Raw genomic sequence first — 22,145 nt, 5'->3', positions numbered from 1 at the left:
TTTTACCAGATTCACACTCACTGACACATCCGGTGAATCTACCCGGCCAGAAGAGACAACACACACGAGCACTGTACCGCGAGTGTTGACGCGTCCATAACGGCGTGACTGTGACTGACGGTGTCGACGCGGCGCCGGCCGGCGGCCGTGGTATTCGTCGTCCCCGACGCGGGCGTTGAGCCGCCAGAGGGCGCGAGGAGCAGCCACAACAGGGGCAGTGGGTTAGCCGTAATTGGGGCGCGTGCGGTAGGTGGAGGTCATCGTATAGAAACATGGTTAGTTGTGGGAAGTTGCAACGGGATAAGAACGTAAACAGTTAATGCATAATTTCAAATACGAAATGCTATGATAATATCTAGGACTGCAGTTCTTCTCATATGCATTGTTTACTGTTAATAATATGATTTAAATTAGGTTTCCTCTGAAAAGCTAGCGACCCCTATGACAATATTTTGGAACTCTATAAAGATAATTTGTATAGGTAACTAATAGTCCATCAGAAGCTATCGAGCGAAATTCAATGAGTCGTTTCCGTTTGAGCATTCAGTAGTTTACTATGATACGGTGGATCACAACCAGACGACAAATCGATGCGTGTTAATTGGTTCAAGATCATATGTCTGATTAAATTCAAGAGCGGTTCAAGGTCTGCTAGATTTTATACGAGAACTGATGATTACGATTTGGTTTGGATAAATAATGCGTTTCTGTTATTCGCGTTCTTGCGAGTTAGCGCCAATAATTACTCCACCAATATCGGCACAGGGCATTGTGAGGCACAGACGGCTTGTTTGCCCGTCTCCTATGGCGTAACGTTTACCAGCATGACTGTATGAGACACAGATGCACTTCTCTAAACCCACGTCCAGACCGGAATATTAAGAGGGACATACCGTCACGTACGCAGGGCATATGCACGTTTTCCGCCAGTGGTACCGGCCACTGTTAATTTTCCCGCTTAGGTAACACTGGGTGAGAAGGCAGTGAGAGGTTTCTACGGCAGGGGGAAGGGGGAAGATTGGCACAGTGCAGTGGAGAGTAAGTTATGCCAAAGGCAAGAAGCCGAAGGTCAGGGGTGAGTCACCCAAAGGGCGGATAAGGCGAGCCGTAGTGTCCCGGATAAGTCCTCATACTTATTTCGTAAAGGTACTCTAATCGGTACTGGACAGCCTCAGGGGAGGGAAGAATGTACTCCAGGACACGTAAGGCCTTGAAGAGTAAATCCCACGGTTTAAGGAGAGTTCCTGAGGAGAGTTCCAGGATATGAACGGTGGTCCCTGGGTCGTGAACGGAGGTGTTACACGCGGACCGGAAGAGGGCATAGGTAATCTCTCCCGGATAGAGAGATAAGTCGGATATAAATCGTGTATGTGTGTACCATAAGTCTATCGGACGTGTAGTGAATCCCATACATTAGTAGGGTGGATATTTGTGCAATTATTCTGGACGGCCCTGCGATAAGTATCTTTGTCGCCGGTTAGCGGAGCATGCATATGGATTTCGGAAAGAGACATTTATCTCGCCGGGGAGATCGTTGTTGATCCGACGCCTAGCACTATCGGAGGGAATTTTGAGGGCTACGAATTAAATTTGGGTGAATACATGAAAGGTGAATGTAACGCGAGCAAGGGTGTGAGAATGGTGAAGGATGAATCTTAGAATAAGGCCGATAGGAATTGCGTAGAATTCGGTTACGGCAGTCGAGCTAGCAACCCTCGAGGGCAACTAAACTATAGCAACGCTAATACGAATTAAGTGGGCAGTTTTCGTAATGGGGAGGCCAGTGATATAGGAATGGGTGACTGGACGAATGATCACATTCAATTAATCAAGGTAATTACCACCCATAAGTTTGGCAGTGGTCATCGGGACTTCGAATGCCCTGTCCTTCACCTGCCCAACTGTGCCGCAAACCCAGCTGATCGGATCCCTCTATCCCTATCCGAGCAGTGAAGAAGCATCTCGTGCATCATGGTCTATACAATGAACAGAATTATCAAGCCTCTAAATTAAAAAGCATCTTCCATCAGATGTATTTGTATGCAAGGTGGATCTCAACATCTATCTCAGCATCTTCATCAATACCTGTATCTCTCTCTAGATCTCTCTCTCGGGATCTTTTCCAAGACTCTCAAGCTCCCCTGTTCTACTAGTTCAACCATCGAGTTCATTACAGCAGCAAATTGTTCTATGTTATTCTTCTACAATCAGCCGCAATGACAGTGGACCGCGATGTTTGATGAACCGCCAGATGGAGTAATTTTCTTTATTTTCTTCTTTTTTTCCTTCATTCCCTTGCTACAGTAACAGACTGGCCGACAGCGGAGGACGGATTGTAGCGGGTACAGACTGGTCGACAGCGGAGGACGGATTGTGGCAGGGTAACAGACTGGTCGACAGCGGAGGACGGGTTGCAGCGGGTGTAACAGACTGGCCGACAGTGGGCGGTAGAGGACAGACTGTAGAAGTACCGTTCAATAGCTGCACCATACAAGCAAACACAGTGGACATTGTGTTGTGGCCAACTATTGGGACAACTATTTGAGCAACTTGAAGACCATTCAATGAATGCCAGAATAAGGCTGCTATTTGCACATTGTAAGAACTGTGAGCAGTGGCTAAAGCCCCCTTAAAGTCAGGGAAATCCAAGATACAAGCATAAGAAATGGTAGAAGTGTGTGCCTAAAAAGGAGGTAACGATGCACATGTTACGGGTGACATTGGTGATGTGTCAGTTTTTTCTCATTCCCGCCGATTATATTGCTCAATGCTCATATTCAGTCAACTGCGTCTGTTTGTATTGCTGTGCGATCGACTCACAACAACTGGTGTGGTTCACTCTCTCACTCATACACTCCGGTACCACTCCTCGTGGAAAAACAGCCGCACCGCGACCGTCACATCACGGCACGTTACGGAGGGAGGGGCTGGAACAGCACTGGGGATCGCCGTAACCAGGGGGTCTCCGGCCTGACCGACGTTAGAGGGACGCCAGTGGAGGTCGGGGAGGTCCCACCCGGTCCCGCAGACTCCCCCCCCCCACACATACACACACACATACACACACTGTTCTGAGCCCCAGCGAAGACAGCTAGCTATCAACTGTCTGTCAACGTGATGGACAGCTGCCACATGACTGACAGCAAACTGTCGTCAGCCGGGGTCACGGAGTACACGACAGGCTCATATCGTCGTACATACACTTGGGCCGAAAGGTCAGGACGTGGTGGGAGAGCTTGGATAATGCATGTTGTGGTTGTTAGGCCTGATGAGCTTTTGGATATAGCCGCGGTAATGGGAACGTTACGGCAGAGGTTCGATGAAACCAGGGGATTTGAAGCATCGCAGTGACTGCCACGAAGTCATATCAGCGTAAAAAGGAAACGCAAACTGTTCAGAGCATCATATCGCAAAAACATGCAACTTGTCATCGCATTTCGTCCCTGGAGGACGTCTCATTCCCGCAGACTGGATTCAATCAGAGGTCTGCGGCAGAGATCGGACAGCACCCGCATCGGTACGGGGTGGATCAGCTCTACATATTACCACTCCGGCCTGACCACTCCACTCTGGTGTGAGATATTCACGGGAAAGGCGGTCCCTGCGGTGTAGTTGTAACTCACTCTGCACACCCGGCACACTGCGGCTCGCCGGGCGTCGGCTCGGTGGGCCGCCGCAGTCGCCGGCCACAGCCGCGTCCATTCCCAGCGGTGCAAACTGTCCGATAAAGTGTCCGGCTCCCCGGGGGTGTCCGCAGACAGCGGCGGTGCCACGACGTCTCATTAGGGCTCAGGTGGGTCCAGCCACGCTATGGGCGCCCTGGGAGTCGCTCCGAACGATCATTCACCGCTGGCCGGCGGCGGTCGAGCTCAGGCAGTTCGTGAGTCAGTGTGAGACATTCACGGGAAGGGCGGTCCCCGCGGTGTAGTTGTAATGGTCTGCAAGCTGCCAGTGCGGTTGCTGGGCCGGCCGAGGTCGAGTCGTTCTCAGAGGCAGACGGCTGGGCGTCGGAATGGTCTGGAGTCCATCGGCGGTGACAGTGTCAGGCGGCGACAGACAGCGGGGCGCCGGTCGCGCCGGTCACGCTCCTCGGTCGCCGGTGGTCGCCGGTCGGTGGCCGCCCCTCCCCGTCGGCGGTCGACGCTGCTCTGATGACGTACGGTCGATAACCGGCCGCCGGCGGGTAACACTGCCCCTCTCCCCTCCCCTGGACACCGCCCGGTCCGGCCACACCGACCGTCACACGGCGACGGGGACGCACCACGACACGGTCCTGGCGGCAGCAGACACTCGGGGCTCCCTGCTGGTCCTGCTCGGCACCGGGAGGCAGTGGGGTTTACCGGGGCCCGGCGTGGGCCCGGTGAGGGTCTATGTGGGCCCGGTGCGGGCCCGCGCGGCGGCTCACAACAGGGAGCTGACGCCGGCGCAGCAGCACGAGCTGGCCACCTTGGTATCTCTCCTCCAGCGCGGTTTGCCGGGGAGCAGGCCGTGGCCCTCCATGGCCCACATGTTGACGCGAGCTGCAACACACGGAGAAGGAGGCGTCAACAGCGAGCGATGGAGTGGCGCCGCCGACTCAGGAAAATCGAGTCAGTGTCATCGGCGCCGACGTGGCCGCCGGACGGTGTGACATATTGGGGGTCTTGTGGGAAAGCGCGGCGCGGGCTCATATGGTGCAGCACCGGGCCCTGAAATATTGATGTAGCTATATGTCAGGGCAGCAGGCCTGTGGACATCAGAGAAGCCGTCGGAAATCCTGCTATTTTCACTGGGATCAATCAAGTGGTGTTGAACTATCGTCAGTTCTTTTTTCTATTTTTGGAGCATCGTGTTATGTTCGAGGTTCAGCTTGAGCCGAGTGAGCAGATTGTGAGCTAGGAAAACCACGATAGTTCAGTGACAGGAATAACCTCGTTCCCGTTTTTCAACTTCCTGTGAGCACCTGTTCTGTTGCGCAATCGCTTCAGGAGTAGAACATTCAGCTGCATGACAAAGTCTGCGCACTGCAGTGGTGGTTCTAATCCGGCTTATGAAGCTCGGGCCGGCTCTCCACCCCGCTCTCGAGAGGACCCTCCCGCGCGGTAAATCCCCGTGGAGCCAGCGATAAGCCGCTCACATTTTAGGCCGGCAGACATTATGGAATGGCGAGCTGCTGCCAGACTCGGTAAACAGCCTCTGAGCGGTGCACGATTGCGAATGAATCGCAAAGTGCGTGCGAGGGAGGCACCACAGCGTGTCTGCCTGTGAATAGATTTCGTATTGTGCTGCTCCGAAAGTCGTTACATCAGTGGAAAAGCAGTCTTGTTAAAATTGTTCGGCAGCGCCCAGACTTCAAAATGGTTTCCGTTGGTATTTCAGGTCGTTTTTGGGTTTGTCCAACAACCTGAATTTGGCATCTATGTATGTAGAATCTGCATTTCTATGCAACACCTGCCTGCTCAATCTTTTTATTAATTCAAAGGCAGCCAGAGCCATATTTACCTACTAGCTTTTTACATTGCATTCCTATCTTGGCCAATCTTGGAATTCGATAACCTACCTTTTTATTAGATAGGAAACTGTGGCTCATTGCTTCAACACCAATACTAATATCAGGAGAGAGAGAGAGAGAGAGAGAGAGAGAGAGAGAGAGAGAGAGAGAGAGAGAGAGAGAGAGAGAGAGAGAGAGAGAGAGAGAGAGAGAGAGAGAGAGAGAGAGAGAGAGAGAGAGAGAGAGAGAGAGAGAGAGAGAGAGAGAGAGATAGAGAGAGAGAGAGAGAGAGAGAGACAGTAATTGAGGAGAAAGAGTGCCGCCCATAATGTGAAGTTGCGATGGGCGCGGAGCTCGCGTTGCTGTATTAGTTTTCTCTGCGGCTCGCCTGGCGCGCGATGAGCACCTCTGATGCGCTCCGTCTATGGGTCGCCACCTGAAGTTTGGTCTCGGAGGCGGCCGAATCAATCGGCGGCCGCCGGGCACGGGTCCTCGGGGTCCAATCTCCGTGCCGAGGCGGCCGCAGCCTCCCCCGGCCGGGGAGGGGAGGGATGGGGCGGCCCGACCGCCGCAGGTGCCGGCCGGCCGCTGCAGAGCCGAGACGGCCCTCTCGAGCCGAATCGATCGCCGCATTGAGCTGGCGCCGTAAATGCCACGGTGAGATTAGCCCCGTCCGCCGCGCACGGCAAACATCACACGTCGGGCCGCGCAGGTCGCGTCCCGAGGGGCGGGGACCGGTCACCTGGGGTCAGCCGAGTCTGGTCGGGTCAGCCGCCGCTGGGATGGAGAGCCACGGCTGAGGCGTAATGTAAAAAGCGCATGAAATTGATAAATCGCTACCAAAGATTGGGTCACCAGTTTCATCGGCGGTTTCAGAGGGATGTCATTTGCATGATATTGACCGTTAAAGTGCATTCTGAACCGCTCACTGTGACTGATCTAGACAAATATTGGAGAGCTTTTCGTTACTAACCACGCAATATGCGCACCGTCGCTCGCTCGCTCTCTCCACGTCTGCCCACGACCCTGGGACAAGGCGCAATCGATGGTTCGATAGCCAATAGAGCCGGCGAGGAGCCCCCGCTTGGTGTCCTCAATAGACTCGGGTCAGTGTCACTCCGTTCGGGGGCGTGCCCACGTGCAGTGTCAGTGTGCACCACCCAGGTCAAGTGGCCGCTGACCGATAGACACTTCGGGCGCGGGGCAGCTGTGACTATTGCCGACCCATGGTGACTGCACAAGGTGTAGATTAGAATCACCTGCTCTGCCTGGACGCCCCACCTACACAGGGCAATGTGGGACTTTGGTCGATCTCCTTTGCCCCTGATGCAGTGCTTCCCGTACGTAATCTTATTTAAGAAGATGATTAAAGGTGCCTTAATTAATTTTTCAAATAGAAGATGAAAAGGGACGTGTTTCGGAATTTATATTGCAAGCCCTACCGAGGTTAAAGTAAAAATAGTATATTATTAGGATGTTTTAAAGTAAAAGGACTCAGACCATATATGTTAAACTTGTCTTCGACATGGCTTACGCTCAGGCAGTTCTAGAGACAGTGCGGGAATCTACCAAAACATATGCCTAAAGAACACGTTCATTGTTGTAGGAATATGGCGACGCTTTTTTGCGGAGTTACATTCCCTCCCCCTCTCCCCATCAAAGAAGGTGACGTCCATAAAAATTAAACGGCAATTTGCAATAGTTTAATTCCGGCTTAAGTGTTTGGCAGTTCAGAGGGACAAAACCTCGACTCGTTTCCATTTTTGTCATTCGATTGAATAAATACATTGGTGCAGCGACTCGGTAAATGTCATAACATCAAAGCATGCAATGAACGGAACTTTTTAACTTGTTCCAGGCTTGGTGTGTGTCGCTCGCTTGATGTTAATGGCCCGAGATTGATTCGTTTGCAAATGTAGGGTCTTGGGGTCCAACGTATTCATGATGACTGTCACACGACTCACACATGCCCAGATGAAAAAATATTGGGCATGACTCACTGCAAAAGGTCAGTCTCTCACCTCACTCCATCCACCAAAGATCAGAACGCAAGCAAGTCAAGATCTGAGCCCAGCCCACCAAAGATCATAGCACAGCCCACCAAAGATCTGAGCCCAACCCACCAAAGATCATAGCACAGCCCACCACCGATCCGATCCCGTCTCACCCGACTCGGCCTTGGGCATGAACTCCTGCATTTCGTCCAGCAGCAGCTCGATCTCGCGGCAGTCCTTCTCGATGCTGATGAGCTCCTCGCGCTGAAAGTTGGGTGTGATCGGCACGTGAAGAATGATCTGCGAGATGACGTTACCCAGGCCGGAGCTGGACGGGCCGGGCCGGCTCTCTGTCGCACCAAGCCGGGGAGGGGGGGGGGGAATAGTTAGATAACCTCAGAACACTACACAGCAGCTGCTGAGAGGTGAATTACAGCCGACAGATGGCTGTTGATCTATTATGAACATAAAGCGCACTGTGCTAGTCTTCAAGTATTTTAACAAGGAGATGAGCTCTGTTAGTTGGTCAGCAATGGCTTCTAATATCGACTTGGACTGCTCTAGAACATACAATGAAAGCAGAAGGTGTCTTTCGGTGTTTCAATGAAAACAGGTGTCTTTCGCTGTTTTAATTGAAGCAAAATAGCAGCATGATCGGCAATGTCTTGTGAAGGAGACTTGCTACGTGTTAAGTTCCATCATGTATAGGCCTACCTACGTAATATGCATTATGTATATTGTAGGTACATGTGTAAGTAGGTACATGATACGAAGGCCCATGTCTAACTAGCCGTCGGAAGCCGAGGTCAGAATCCCTACATCTTTGCATTAAAGTCATTTTACTAGATGCTAGAGATTTTTGATATGCTTAAGAACCAATGGATAAAACCAAGTAGTGCGTTTTTGGTTGAAACTTGAAGCACTATGGAATAATGACGCTATAAAGAGAGCTAAAACGATCATCAGTCTAAAATGCCAACGCATTTGGAAAACGTACACCAATTCAGCCGGCAGTTAAGCTGGCGGACAAGTACGACTTGGCCGGCCTCTGGAGTCCGATAGAGGTCATTTATTTTCCGAATCAATCCCCAGCTATCTATTCATTCTCCTAAGGTCGCGTCCACCCAATCGCTTCAACTTTGGCGCAATATCCACTGGCGTCATTGCCGCCAAATGAATGATAGAAAGGTCACCTAGGTCATTCGGCCGAATACGGTTTCCGCAGAACGCGATTCTATTTTCACAGAAGTGAAACCCATTCTTAGGATGAAACACTGTCGGATGAATAATAGACAGCTGGTAAAATGACCCGTGATCAATGGCGAGTTAATGTTTGCGTTCTGACGGTTGCGCCCCCACCAAACGACCGGCTCGATGGTGAGGTCTACACCTTCAAATGGCCCACACCCCGTTCGAGATAACCGTACGAGTGGCGGATCGTGGGCTGTCTGTCCCAGAAGGACTCTCCCGTCCCACCGGGATAACCACTGCCGCTGCAGCACACCGATATAGGCGGTTCGCTCAATCCAATGTCTCCATCCTGTCCCCTCATCCTCATAGCTCGGCAATGGGCTCATTGGGCCAAAACAGATTGTGCCTGGCAGTGGCGGATCCAGGGGGGGGGGGGGCAAAATGGACATTTGCCCCTCCCAAACGGCATAATTTTAACATTACGCCTATGGACGAGGCATGAAAAGAATCGATAAATTGTTATGGTTTGCCCCCCCCCCAAAAAAAAACTCTGAGCTGGATCCGCCTCTGGTGCCTGGAAACACCATCAAAAGCTTTGAGTTGTATTATTTTGATATTTTGGCCTCTGGATATTTTGAGTACATATTACATAATGAGAGCCAGCTTAAACCAAATAAACCAAACAAACGTCTCTTCACAAATAGCGTAATAAATCCGCGTCTATCACTGAAAATGACAGTTGCTTTCACCAAAGTCTGAGATGAGATGGAACCATAAGTTGAGTAACAGAATCAATATGTGGTGCCAGCAACAGACAAACTGCATCTTCATATTATAAACGAAATGCCGCTATACACAGTTTTATTGAAGTGGCGGCTCGTTTTATCTATCTCACGATGACTTATATTGGATAGTCATGGCTGGCGGACTGCGCTCTCATGGGGTCAAATAACGGGACACTACGAATTTAGGGCACCCTTGGGTTTCATAACACAAGACGGCCGGGCTCTACAAGCATTGGCAAATGGGAGACTGGTTGCGATGGCCTATTCCACACTTCTACTCCACCAAAGTCGTCCATTTATGAGAGCGTTTGACACTGAAAGTAGGTGCACTGTACTGAAGAAGACTAACGAAGGAAATGAAAAGGGCCAGGCTTTGTCGTGTGTGAAAGTTCCAGCTTGGTGTATGTACAAGGTGAGTGTATGTCGCACGAGTGACTATTCGCAACTGGTCAACTCATGACTAGAACTGATCAATTAATGCAGGCACGATTCAGTAATATTAGACTTTTAAATGCAAGAATGTAGACAGTGAATTCAACATCTGTGCATCGCAGTCAAACATCTCACTTCAATATACCTACTAAGTACATAGTATCTAGTAACTACGGCTTCTCAAATTCGCCTCAATAATGCTAATGCCCCTAGAGGCTTGACCGCTTACACCAATAAGCCGAGCAAGCAATTTCGGTGCTATGCGCATGGGCTGTATAGGCCATCAATTTCATGTCGGCCAGAAAGCGTCATTTGCCGTAAACACTGCAGTCTGGCCAAAGGTCGCGTTTTATGTGGCTCGTGTCGGACGCTCCGGCGGTCTCCTCCGAACTGTCTGTGGCCGGCCTCGGTGACCTCAGTGGGAGACCTTAGGCAGAGCAGCGGTCAGCGAGCGTGTGAATAGTGCAGAGATCGTCAGGGTCTGTGAGGTAGGGGGGGGGGACGTTCACGTACCGTAGTAGGCCGACATGTCCATCGGCATGGTGTCTATGAGCCGGGTGGTCTTTTGCAGCTCGCGGAGCAGCAGCTGCGTGCAGCTGAACAGCAGCACCAGGCACTGGCTGTCCACCAGGATACCGCTCTCCATCTCTCTGCCGAAAGGGGGCAGAGCTGATGGTACTAACTAGAACGCCGGTGGGGGAGGGGCGTCGGCGAGTATCGACCTATAAAAGTACTTGGTATAGGTCAATATCCCCGAGTGACTCAGATATTTAAGAGACGCATAAAATGATACTAACTATTGTGGTCAAACATTTGCCATTTAAATTCTTTGAGAAAAAAAAGTATTATATGGGCTATATAAGACTGACGGATATAGCTAAGAAGATAAAAATGTCTTGGCATTCAAAGGCTTCAGAAGGGTGTCACATCTTGGCTTTTTAACCAAATATAAGTCTATATCAAATGCATCGACAACGTGACTCTACTTCCACCTTATGGTGAACCATGCAATCGCATGTAACACCAGTCAAACACCATTTACCACACACTTTGACAAAACACGAAGAAATTGTAAGCAAACAAGATCACTGACGAATCCAGAATGCTATGAGGGATGTGTCCAATGCCCACATCGTTCAAAATGCATATAAGATTCACTATTATTTCTCGCATAGGAAGAAAACTGGCGAAATATCTGGTGGAGGAGGTGCCATAAATCGAACAGCAACGCATAGGATAAGTAGGACGAGATGTGAGATGATGTTTTTCGTACTCCAGCGTAGATGGGTAGCCACAGGGGGATGTCACTACTTTGCTTCGCCATAGGTCCAGTACTGATGTAGTCGGTTTCGATCCCGGTGACGTCAGTGCTGTCTACATCCGGGAACTTATTGCACTTGGTTCTCATTAGAGGTGGCCATATTGTTTTGTCTCGTGACGACACATTTGCGTCATCGGGATCGAAACTGGCTGTAAACAAATCGCTCAGTGTCGCTACCTACTATATGGCCTTGGGTAGCCATACGGCTCCCACGGTTGACAGTGATGACATCAGTCATCTTTTGCAAGCTCGTTAAAGATTTGGACTATACGGGGATTCGCACCTCGGACCTTAGGATTAGCGCTCCAATGCTCTACCTCTGAGCTATACAGGCCAAGTACTTAATAATAATAAAAAAATCTTAAAAATCTTACTTAAAAATCAACACCTAAGTAGGACGAGATGTTTTGGGTTTTGAGTCTTGTAGAGGTTTTTCTATCACCTGCTGCATCCAACACCAATTTTCAAGATCCACCTATGTGCCAGTTATTCCTAAACTGTCTGTACCAGGCCGAGAAAACAGCCTAACTTAACTTTACGTGCAGAAACCACATATGACGGGTCATGTTACCTTTATCATTAACCCTCGCCCGGCGAGGGGGGGTTGATGCAACCCCCCCTTAAGGTTTTTCGCAAATAACGTAAACGCCAAATTTGGCATATCCTCTGGGGCAACCTTTTGGCACCTTCCCTGAAAATGTCAGGTCTCTGCCATTTCAGGTCAGGTTACCAGGTCAGAAAAACCGGTACAAGGTCATGGTCAAATTTCAATTTTCTTTATGCACCTATCCAACTCAGTTTTGAACTGATTTCCTTCAAACTTTCAGGATATCCTATAGGTTCACCGAGTTGTATAACATATAGTTCGTTTTTTTCATGTCGCTGACCTGAGGTCAGTTAGAGGTCATTACGTCGTAATGTTAAGCCTATGGGAAAATATTCAATTCGGAAAATACTGGCGATATCCGCTTCCTTATCACTTTCGTGCTTTGAAACAACAGTACTTAACATTATGTCACTTGGTGCTTCTTTGTTTGGTGTACTTATCCATGGGTCAGGTCAAATGAGGTCAACTGAGGTCAAATGACGTTTGTGCCAATAACTTGTCACACAATAAAGATAAAGCTTTCAAAATGGCATCATTTTGTTCCTCTTAAACAGCCGAGTCGAATGATATGCAACATTAAGCATTTTGACCATTCTTAAGACTTAAGATGTACTTAAGATGTGCTTAACTTTTTAAGTAAACTTAAGCAAACAAACAAGCATATCATTCGACGCGCCTTGACGTGCTGAGTTCACTGGTGCTTTTCTTTTTGCTCTATCGTAATTAGATCAAAAGTTATAAGCGAAAAACTTTTGGCATGTTTTAACAAAAAATTTACACTTATACCCCCCCCCCCCAAAAAAAATCCCCCTAAATATTGACCTAGAGCAACCAATTTGGCACAGGGGTGAGACCTCCTATAGACCCATCTACCTTGTAAATTTGGTGTTTCTAAGTGCCATAGGAGCCAATCGCCAGGGGGGTCGTACCAACCCCCCCCCCCCTCGCCGTCCGTGTTATGGAAAAGGCCCTCGCCTGGCGAGGGTTAAAGGGACCCTCCCACCTTCAAAAAAGTTTATAAATTGGCATGAAAGTGATGTCGCTCGGTACAGAAAGAGCGAAAACGAATATCTGCCAAATTTCACCGAAAAATATTCACCGGTTTTCAAGATATTAGACTTTTACTTTTGTTTACTTTTTGGGATCTCCGCTGTTCCTAGCGACTTTATTTGGAAGCAATAGTTTGGCAGCTGAAAGTGCGGCACTTGTTGCGCGCAAAGCAGCATATACCACCGCGTGCTACAAAACGTTTTAGTCAAACATTTAAAAATCGTTAGACATCTGCGCTGACGTCACACATTCAGAGGGGTATTCCTATGCATTAGCCCCTCTGAATCAAAATGCTGCAATTTTGAAATTCAATATTTCCGATTTAAGGCATTTCTCGATGTTGTGAGTGCCGAAACCGGTAATTGTGAGCCAGGGACCCCATTTTGGCTATCTCAACTCAAATCTAATGTTAAGGTGGGAGGGTCCCTTTAAATGCATTGCGGAGATAATGTTTCCCGTCCATGAATGATGAATATGTACCTACGTTCGTTATTGGCTATTGCGCACCATAAGGTGAGAGGAATTAGACTCTCGCTGAAACCATTCACTAAGTAGCTTCGCTATGCTGTGGACTCCTTTGCCTGTAGACAGGCTATTCAGTCGGCTTAACTAAGGGCTATGAAACCCACGCGCCTTCGCTACTCGAGTGCGGCTCGGTTCCTGTGACGTCATACTACCCGGGCGCTTACGTCATCGGCCTCCCACTGTTTCATGAGGCTGTTTGACTCACTGTATGTACCTACATACGTACTGTGTCTTGTGTTCAGAGTGAGTCTTACTCGTGTTAAGGACGCTCTGAGCCTGAGGAGTATTGGGCTGTGAGTGTACTTACATACAATGGTCATGGGGATGAAAGCAGATCCCGCGCGGCTCCAGAACAGTGAAACATCGTAAACCGAACGGATTAACCTGAGCGAGAGCTGGGTCTGAGGTCTAGCTCAGTGCGGCTGAGTGGGAGTGAGCCACAGGCTAGGAACTGTGTGAGGCTGCTCTGGACTGGGACCGACCGAGTGGGGCCCAGTGGCGCTCAGCGGCACTGATCCTGGCTGTGAGAGACTGATCTCGGGATCAATCGAGACTGGCGGTGGCATGGAATCGGTAGAAGAGCTTTTTGCGCCTGCCGCTGGCAGATGGCTATAAGTGGCATCAGGAGTATGCGCAGCAAAATATACCTACCAAGATTATGAAACTGATGGCATTTAGACACCATTTTGTTTTACACTTCTTATGTTGGCTTCTTCTTAATTTCTATTCCGGGAGATAAACAGCGTACGCTATCTGCGAAATGTCGTACATTTTGTCTTTTGGGAACAAACCATTAATAGCTGAGCGCTCCATTATTTATTGCTGATAGAATTTGCCGCTGTAAACGGAGGCTTCCTGATGTAAACACGATCGGTGAGTGAGGGGACACAAACAGAGCGGCTCGGCGCCGGAGGACAGCGCCGCCGACCATAAACAGAGCCGGCGGCCCGCGGCGGCGCGGCCACTTCACTCACTTGCGGATGTGCGGCAGCAGGCGGGCGGCCGTCTGCCGGCAGCTGGTCATGCAGTCCAGCCGCGTGCGTCGGATGCGCTCCCGCAGCTCGGGGGAGTCGCGACTGCTTCCCATCGCCAGCAGGTGCTCCCGCAACAGCGCCACGTGACAGTTGAGCTCGCAGATCATCTGCCGACGACAAACACCACGTGACAGTTGAGCTCGCAAATCATCAGCCGAAGGCAGAAATCACGTGGCAGCTCAGCTCGCAGATCATCAGCCGGCAGCCAACATCACGTGACTGTCGAGGATTTAGAAAAGCTATCTGGAGCGGAGGTTACGTGACTTTTAGAACTCGTAATTACATATCTGACATACATGAGGGTCATGATCTAGCATGAAGAAATGGATGTAAACTGTTATTATCTAGAGCTTCTAATCTATATAAAGTGTAGTGCTTCTAAAACAGTTGAACTGGTTAAATCTTAATACGATTGTTATTTATTTATCCCCACCCTCATTCTCTTTCTACCCTGTCAGTAATCAGCATGGTCACAACTTGTCAACGCCCGAAGACGTTAGTAACTCCGAACTTAGTGCATTTCCATTCCAACTCTGCCCGCGATAACATCGTCAATCGCTCGTAAAACATAACCTCATTCACACTCTATTGCTGCAGTTTGGCCTCATTTGCCTCTGAGGGAACATCAAAAGCACTAATGCACGTAATTGCGCACGGTTATGTTGTAGTCTAATGAAAACAAAACTGGTGATTGAAAGACCACATATGAATGGTCATGCTGTATGTATGCAGCACATAGGTCAACTGTCCGAACACTGGTGCCAAGGTCGGCCACGGCCCAAGGCGCAGCTCGTGAATGCTTCACGGAAGCTTCACGGTATCGACTGACCGAACGCTGCACTCAATATACCCTGGAGCGCTGCGGTCGGCACTCCCCAGCACTTAGACCTATTGTCGTGCAATAGCCTCGCAACAGATTCGCGACAGTAGCACAGCAGTCTACATACGATAGGCTAATAGCTCAAAATAAGCGCAAAAGAAGTACGAAGCATTCAGACAATCATACCAATTGTCGTTAGGTAAAAAGGTTCAGCTTGTCTTTGGGCTCGTTGCTTCTGCGGTAAACGACATGCATATTGCACCTAACTGGAGATGAGAGTTCCACTAGGTAAAGTACGGAGAGACGGAGACAGAGCTACCCTTACAAAATGAATGTACAACTTACATTCATATAAGCGAGCGAGTGTTGCTAAGCAATCATGTCTTGTTCATAAGAATGGATTATCTTCCGTTGGGTGTCATATAATTATATGCCCTCGCCGGCACAGGGGGGTTGATGCAACCCCTCCCCCTAAGGTTTTTCGCGAATAACTCGTGTAAAAAGCGGCCAATTGCGACGCAACTTTAAGTACCCTCGCATTGATGAATTATACACCTACCCTTATAATTTCATGACCCTGACCCAAATGGCCTTTGCCCTGTGACCTACTTTCCTAGACCATGTTTGACCGGAATCGCGATTCGGCGTATGTCGGCTCGCATTAGCCGCGCGTTTGCAAGCTTTTCGTGGTTTCAAACGTTCAAACATGTGATTTAATGTTGCTCCCATGCATCAGGTGGATGTCAAGGTCACCTGAAGGTCAGGTCTGGTAATAGGTGAATAACCTTTGATGACCTCGCTTCACTTTTTTGAATTTTACATGTTTCTAGACTAGTTTTTGGAGCTGAATTCGAATTTAGCAACCAGTCCATTTGAACATTTACGAAGTAGTTTTGGTGCCTTCGTAACATATTACGAAGCTGTCAGAGGTGGTTGACACGTGCTACGAATACCCGTCACGACCCCTAAATTGGGTATCATCTGTTTCCTCTCGTGACAGGCATCACGCTCGTTTTTTCCGCGAAGCTCTAGATCGATCAGGAGCCAAACGCGAGGGGGCTCGTACCAACTCCCCCCCCCCCCACCCCCTCCTTGTGCCGTCGAAGGACGCAAAATGGCCTGTGCCGGCGAGGGTTAGGGACAATTGTCAGTTTTTCCTGCAATTGTCTCTTATTCCACACTCCATGGGACATATCGTAGTTCTTCTCTAGCTAGTTGCAAAAAAGTGTTTTGCATTCCTCAGATTTTTTCCGACTAGCCGAGGTTTGGCCCGCAGCTGCCAAAGCTGATTTAGGCTGAAAAGCATTGATCTCAAAGAATGTTCAATTATGCAATTTCAGTGCCGCACTACATCTACACGCGCCTGCTCTGATCTCTGAAAAGGGCGCGCTGGCTGCTCCGGTGAGGCCTCAAATTCAAAGGTGATCGGTAGAAACGCGCGGAATTCGGATTGCTCGCGTCGGCGGAGAGGGCGATGTATCTTGACCGTGGAGAGAGAGAGAGAGAGAGAGAGAGAGAGAGAGAGAGAGAGAGAGAGAGAGAGAGAGAGAGAGAGAGAGAGAGAGAGAGAGAGAGAGAGAGAGAGAGAGAGAGAGAGAGAGAGGTATCTTGACCGTGAGAAAAAGGGGCGATATATCGTGGTTATGAGAATAGAGGGCGATGCAGCTTGAGATGGATATGTAGACTGTATCATGCAGCCTTGAAGGCAGAGAGAACACCATGTTGTGATCCCGGGAACAGAGGGCCCGATTAGCAGGCGGAGTACCAGACCAGCGCTCCTACATCCCCGGCCAAGGCCAACGGTCAGAGTCTCCGCCGCACGCCGGGAGCATGTGTTCCGCATTGCCGCTTAGAAAAGAAATGAACTTCCTCATGACACCAGTGTGGCGTGTAAACCTTCCTATCAGGGACAGGCGGACGCTGTCGGGGTAGTAAATGAGGCGGAAATGGTCTCAGGCCTGTTCTGATGTAACTATGAAGCGGAAGAGGACACTATACCCGCAGAAATTAATGGAATTCATGCTCGGATGGAAAGGGTAGGGTGGAAAATGACGAACAACGGTTAGACATTCTTTAGTATAATCATATCAACTAAAAAATAACTTGCTTAAAACCCTCGATATGTTTATAATAACGAATTTGTGAGCATTGGTGCATCGTCTCAACGCCTCTAAAAAATCTAACCCACGTTTGTTGTCATTGCTGAAAGTACATAAGCAACGGGGCTCTCTGAGAAGGGGTCAGCTGTCACTTAAGGAAATGTTCATTTGGACGTTGACCGACGGTGAAAGCTGGTCATAAATGATTATTAGCGTTTTAGGGATTGTCAGGGATTGGAAAATGCAAAGAAAATGCATTTTACACATACAGTCAATAGATGTCCTAAAAAAAATGTGTGAAAACACCCTCTCTCCCCTTTAAAGTCCTTTACAAATGCCCCTCATTTCTTACACCTTCTGTTTTGTGCCCCACTCACCTCCTGTATTCGAGCCGGGCTGTAGCTGGTGTCTTGCGCGTCATTCTCCTTATGCCCCGAGGACATAGTCATTATGGCGCGCGGGCCGCGGGCCCTGCCCTTCCTGCTGCCGCCGGCCGAGCGTCTCCGCAGTGACGCGCGAGAGTGCACCGCCGGCACTGGCCTGCGCTCCTCCACCGGTGCCGGTCCTGAGGGCGTTCCCGCGGCGGGCCGGCCCTCCTGTCGGCCTGGGACCGACCCTGAGGGAGTGCCCGCGGCGGGCCGGCCCTCCTGTCGGCCTGGGACCGACCCTGAGGGAGTGCCCGCGGCGGGCCGGCCCTCCTGTCGGCCTGGGACCGACCCTGAGGGCGTTCCCGCGGCGGGCCGGCCCTCCTGTCGGCCTGGGACCGACCCTGAGGGAGTGCCCGCGGCGGGCCGGCCCTCCTGTCGGCCTGGGACCGACCCTGAGGGTGTTCCAGGTGTTGTCCAACTCTCCTGTCGGGCTGGAGTTGACTCTGAGGGTGTCCCGGGTGTACCAGGTCCGTCTGCTTTGCCTGGGACAGTGTCTGAATTTCTTTCCGATGAATCTGATCCTTTCTTTTTGATAGGAATCGTTTCCAAAGATATTCCTGGGGATAAATGCTTGTTTGGAACCAATCTAAAGGGTTTTGTCGGTGCAGCAGAAGCGGTACCGCTCCCCTTCTGCCTGTCGGGGGCTCCCGTTGCTGGAGCGACACGGCCTTCGTGTTTGCCGAGCGTCCCTCCCGAGTGGGTGCCGGCCGTGTCTGGACGCTGCTGCCTGGGGACGGCGCCCAGCCCGCCGGCCGCTGGGGCGACTCCTGGGCGCTGCCCGGCTGCGGAGGGTGCGCCGTCGGCCACCCAGCCGTCCTCCGGCAGGGCCCCCGACTCGGCACGGTGAGGAATCGTGGAGAGACGCCCCCGGCGCCGGCGCCGGCCCGCCGTGCCCCGCCGCGCCCGCCGCCGTCTCCAGCCGGCGTCACATAGTCGAAGGTGCTTGGTGCTGCGGTCGGCACCGGAGACGGCCGTCCGGACGGGCACGAGTTCTCCCAGCACCCGACAGCTGGTAGAAAAGGACACCAGTTCCCGAATCAACTCTTGTTTCCAGCTGACAGGGTTCGAGCCGGCGACGGTCCAGGCGGGTGTCTCACTGCCTCAATCACTAGCTCAGCCACCACGACCTGCCGCCCGTTACCACTGTCCGTCACCACTGTCCGTCACCACTGTCCGTCACCACTGTCCATCACCACCGTCCGTCACCACCGCCCGTCACCACTGTCCGTCACCACAGTCCGTCGTCACTCCCGTCACCACAGTCCGTCGGCACTCCCGTCACCACTGTCCATCACCAGTCAGCCCGTGCAACATCGCGCCGAGGAAAACATTCGCCACGGGGGTGCCAAGCGATCCCGCGAGCGTCACCCCACCACTGCTATCGCAAGAAGAGCCAACCACCTGTCCTGCGAGTCTGGTTGAAGCTGCAACGATAGTGTCTTAGCCTTGACTGAGGTTATACTAGTGTTGGTCAGCACGCGTCCACGGCGAAGAATGGTAAATGTTGAATTATGATAAAAAATGGCTTAGCACCGGTCATTCCTCGAAGCTACCAGTACATGTTGAAATCAATGTGAGATTATTATTTACTATCACCAGTATGACAACATAAATTCACACACCATCACTAGACTCACATTACTGAAACAGGACACTTGTCGCCGGAGTCTCACAAACAGCGCAATGACGGCGATAGTGGCGCGTCCTGCCGAAAGTGGCGCTCGGGAGCGCCGGGTACTCGCTCCGCCGCCGCCGCCGACCGGCCACCGACTGAGGCACCATGGACCGAGCCACCTGGCGAGCGAGACCGATCTCCGCACGCACACCGACCCGCGCCGACCTGCCCGACGTGCCCTATACCTGACCGACCGACCGACCGACCTACCCGACCGTTCTCTGGCCTCTTCAGGACGAGCCAAAATGCGGCTGATGTCAAAAGATCCGGCTTAAACAAAGGTCAGGTATGCCAAGTTTCAGCTCTCTATCGCCAGCGTGTTCGGAGCTATCGAGGAAAAACCCTATGGGGGCGGCACCCGCCCCCCCCCCCCCTCGGCCGGCGAGGGTTAACGCGCTTAACGCAATGCTCGCGCTTCGTGCCTGAGTAGGTAGACTGTACCGCAGCACTGAGGAGTTGGGCGGCACAGTCTAGTTTCCAGAGCACTACGCGCCAGAGCTTTGGACGTGCAGCCAGGGCCGGGTGCGCTGCGGCCTCTCAACATTACGAAAAGTGGCAACGGTTGCGCTCAAGCACTGTCAGCAGCCTTGGGCATGCTAAATGAAAAAAGTAGGTACCTAATTTATGTTTCACCGACCAATCAGTGTGAGCCATGGTCGACGCTCCTGGTTCATGAGTACTTATGTGAATATTTTGGGGTCCTGGGCGTTAATAGACGTTTTCACGACGGGCTATCTGGCGAGTGCACCTAACTTGACCAAATATGCACCTTATCTCTTTTACAGCAAATATCTTTATCTTAAGAATTTATTTTAGTGTTTTAATCGATGATACTCTCTGATAATATGACAAAGCAGGGATATAAGCAATTAGTGCAGTGCAGCCCTAGCTGATAGCTACTATGTAAGAGACACACTGAGCCTGATTTGACCAAATATGCACCTAATCTGCACCAAATGTGCACCAAATGTGCACCAGATGGCCGTCGTGAAAACAGCTAATGTTCGCGCTTAGCAGCCCAGGTGGTTAAACCTTAAACAATATTTTCATATATTCATATATTTATATTTCATATATTCATATTTCATATATTCATATATTCATATATTCATATATTCATATATTCATATTTCATATATTCATATATTCATATATTCATGTATTCATATTTTCATGTTATTATACATAGACCATTCTGACAAAACTAGGATTATTTATGAAAGCTACAGGCCATTCTGCTACTGATCAATTAAAATTCATTGTTTTGATGAATATAGTAATGCGCTGAAGAGTTACAATTTTTTAGATAGGGCCTCGTGCTAGATTTACCCCCAATTACCATGACAGCCTGAGGCTGCTTGCCCACCGGAGTTGCGGATACTTATTACAATGGTGTCCCCACTTTTATGTTGGTAGCGCTCTATCTGGTTTGAATAGCCTTGCGTGTAGCTTGTGTCTCTATCTAATGTTATGGTAGGAAAAAGTGTTGATAGCCTTTGATGACCTTACATGTTGTCTGATGGATATGGAGGGTGGGAATCTCTAATTCGGTATTCAATGTCACCTCATTAAAATTTATTGAGAGTGTTAAGATAAAGCTTCCCGGAAGTTTTTTTTTAAAGAAATTTTGTCCGAATGGATGAATGGGTGGTTATGGGCCCGGGTGCCCCGCTAAGCAGTGCTTGTTGCGAATGACACCACGGACCCACCACCCCACCTTGCCCGCGCCCGGTTCACCGGTGATAATTTGGATCGAAAGTTTAACGTGCCGCAGGTAGATGGCGGCACGGTCCTCCCGGGTCTAGCGTGGCCCTCTCTCGCCAGTTGCCAGCTGAATGATCTCGGCGGTCTGCACTGAAAACAATTTAACCTTCGCATGTGTGCGGCGTTTGCCAGCTTCTAATGTGTAGGGGGGGGGGGTCGGTTGGACCCCCCCCCCCCCCTTGCCGTTTGGCCCCTGATCGAGCTAGAGCTTCGCGGAAAAAACGAGCGTGTTGCCCGTGACGAGAGGAAGCCGATGATTCCCAATTTTAAGGTCCTAGGTCATTGATTGACCTTCCAGGTCAGGTCAATGACCCAAAGTCGGGAAAATCGGCACCTGTTAGAAAGTCGTAAAGTGTGGCTGCTAAGGGGTTTTCGGGGTTCTGATCACGAATATCGTGTTAGCTTTGATCACAGATGATGCCTTGAAGCATTTAGACCAGGTCGGGTCAGGCAGGTCAGGTCAACCAGTAGGCGTCGTGACGGGTATTCGTAGTACGTGTCAACCGCCTCTGACAGCTTCGTAACATTACGAGTCACCAAACTACTTCGTAAATGTTAAATGGTTGCTAAATTCGAATTCAGCTCCAAAAACTAGCCTAGAAACAAATGTAAAACTCGAAAAAGTGACCCGACGGTCACCCGAGGTCACCAAAGGTCAATGACATGACCTGACCTTCAGGTGACCTTGATACACCCGGCAGTAACATCAAATCAATGTTGGGAACGTTTGAAACCACGAAAAGCTTGCAAAACACGCGGTAGTGCGAGCCGACATACGCGAAATCGCCCCGATTCCGGCCAAACATGGTCTCGGAAAAGAGGTTACAGGTCAAAAGGTCATTTGGGTCAGGGTCATGAAATTTTCAGGGTAGGTGGTAAAATTGATCAATGCGAGGTACTGAAAGTTTTGTCGCGATCGGCCGCTTTTTACGAGAGTTATTCGCGAAAAA

At 50.3% G+C, this 22,145-nt stretch overlaps 1 protein-coding gene across 4 annotated transcripts; it reads right to left on the bottom strand.

Moving 5' to 3' along the window:
* Nucleotides 1–2,784: 2,784 nt before the first annotated feature.
* On the bottom strand, nt 2,785–19,518 carry LOC122369070. Of its 4 annotated transcripts, none has more exons than XM_043343453.1 (6): nt 19,394–19,516; nt 17,706–19,180; nt 14,350–14,516; nt 10,386–10,522; nt 7,638–7,814; nt 2,785–4,520 (listed from the first exon to the last, which is right to left on the bottom strand). In XM_043343453.1, exons 2-6 carry the CDS (start codon nt 17,775–17,777, stop codon nt 4,402–4,404), a joined length of 672 nt encoding a protein of 223 aa, XP_043199388.1. In that variant the 5' UTR covers nt 17,778–19,180; nt 19,394–19,516; the 3' UTR covers nt 2,785–4,401. The 4 variants fall into 4 exon arrangements, with proteins under 4 accessions (XP_043199388.1, XP_043199390.1, XP_043199389.1 ...); XM_043343455.1 differs by having other exon boundaries at nt 17,706–18,883; XM_043343454.1 differs by having other exon boundaries at nt 17,706–18,765.
* Nucleotides 19,519–22,145: the final 2,627 nt, after the last annotated feature.

Source organism: Amphibalanus amphitrite, unplaced genomic scaffold (assembly GCF_019059575.1).
Source record: "Amphibalanus amphitrite isolate SeventyFive unplaced genomic scaffold, NRLGWU_Aamphi_draft 001004F_arrow, whole genome shotgun sequence".
In the NCBI taxonomy this organism is placed as follows: Eukaryota; Metazoa; Arthropoda; class Thecostraca; order Balanomorpha; family Balanidae; genus Amphibalanus; species Amphibalanus amphitrite.
This window is presented reverse-complemented; position numbering and strand designations above follow the sequence as displayed.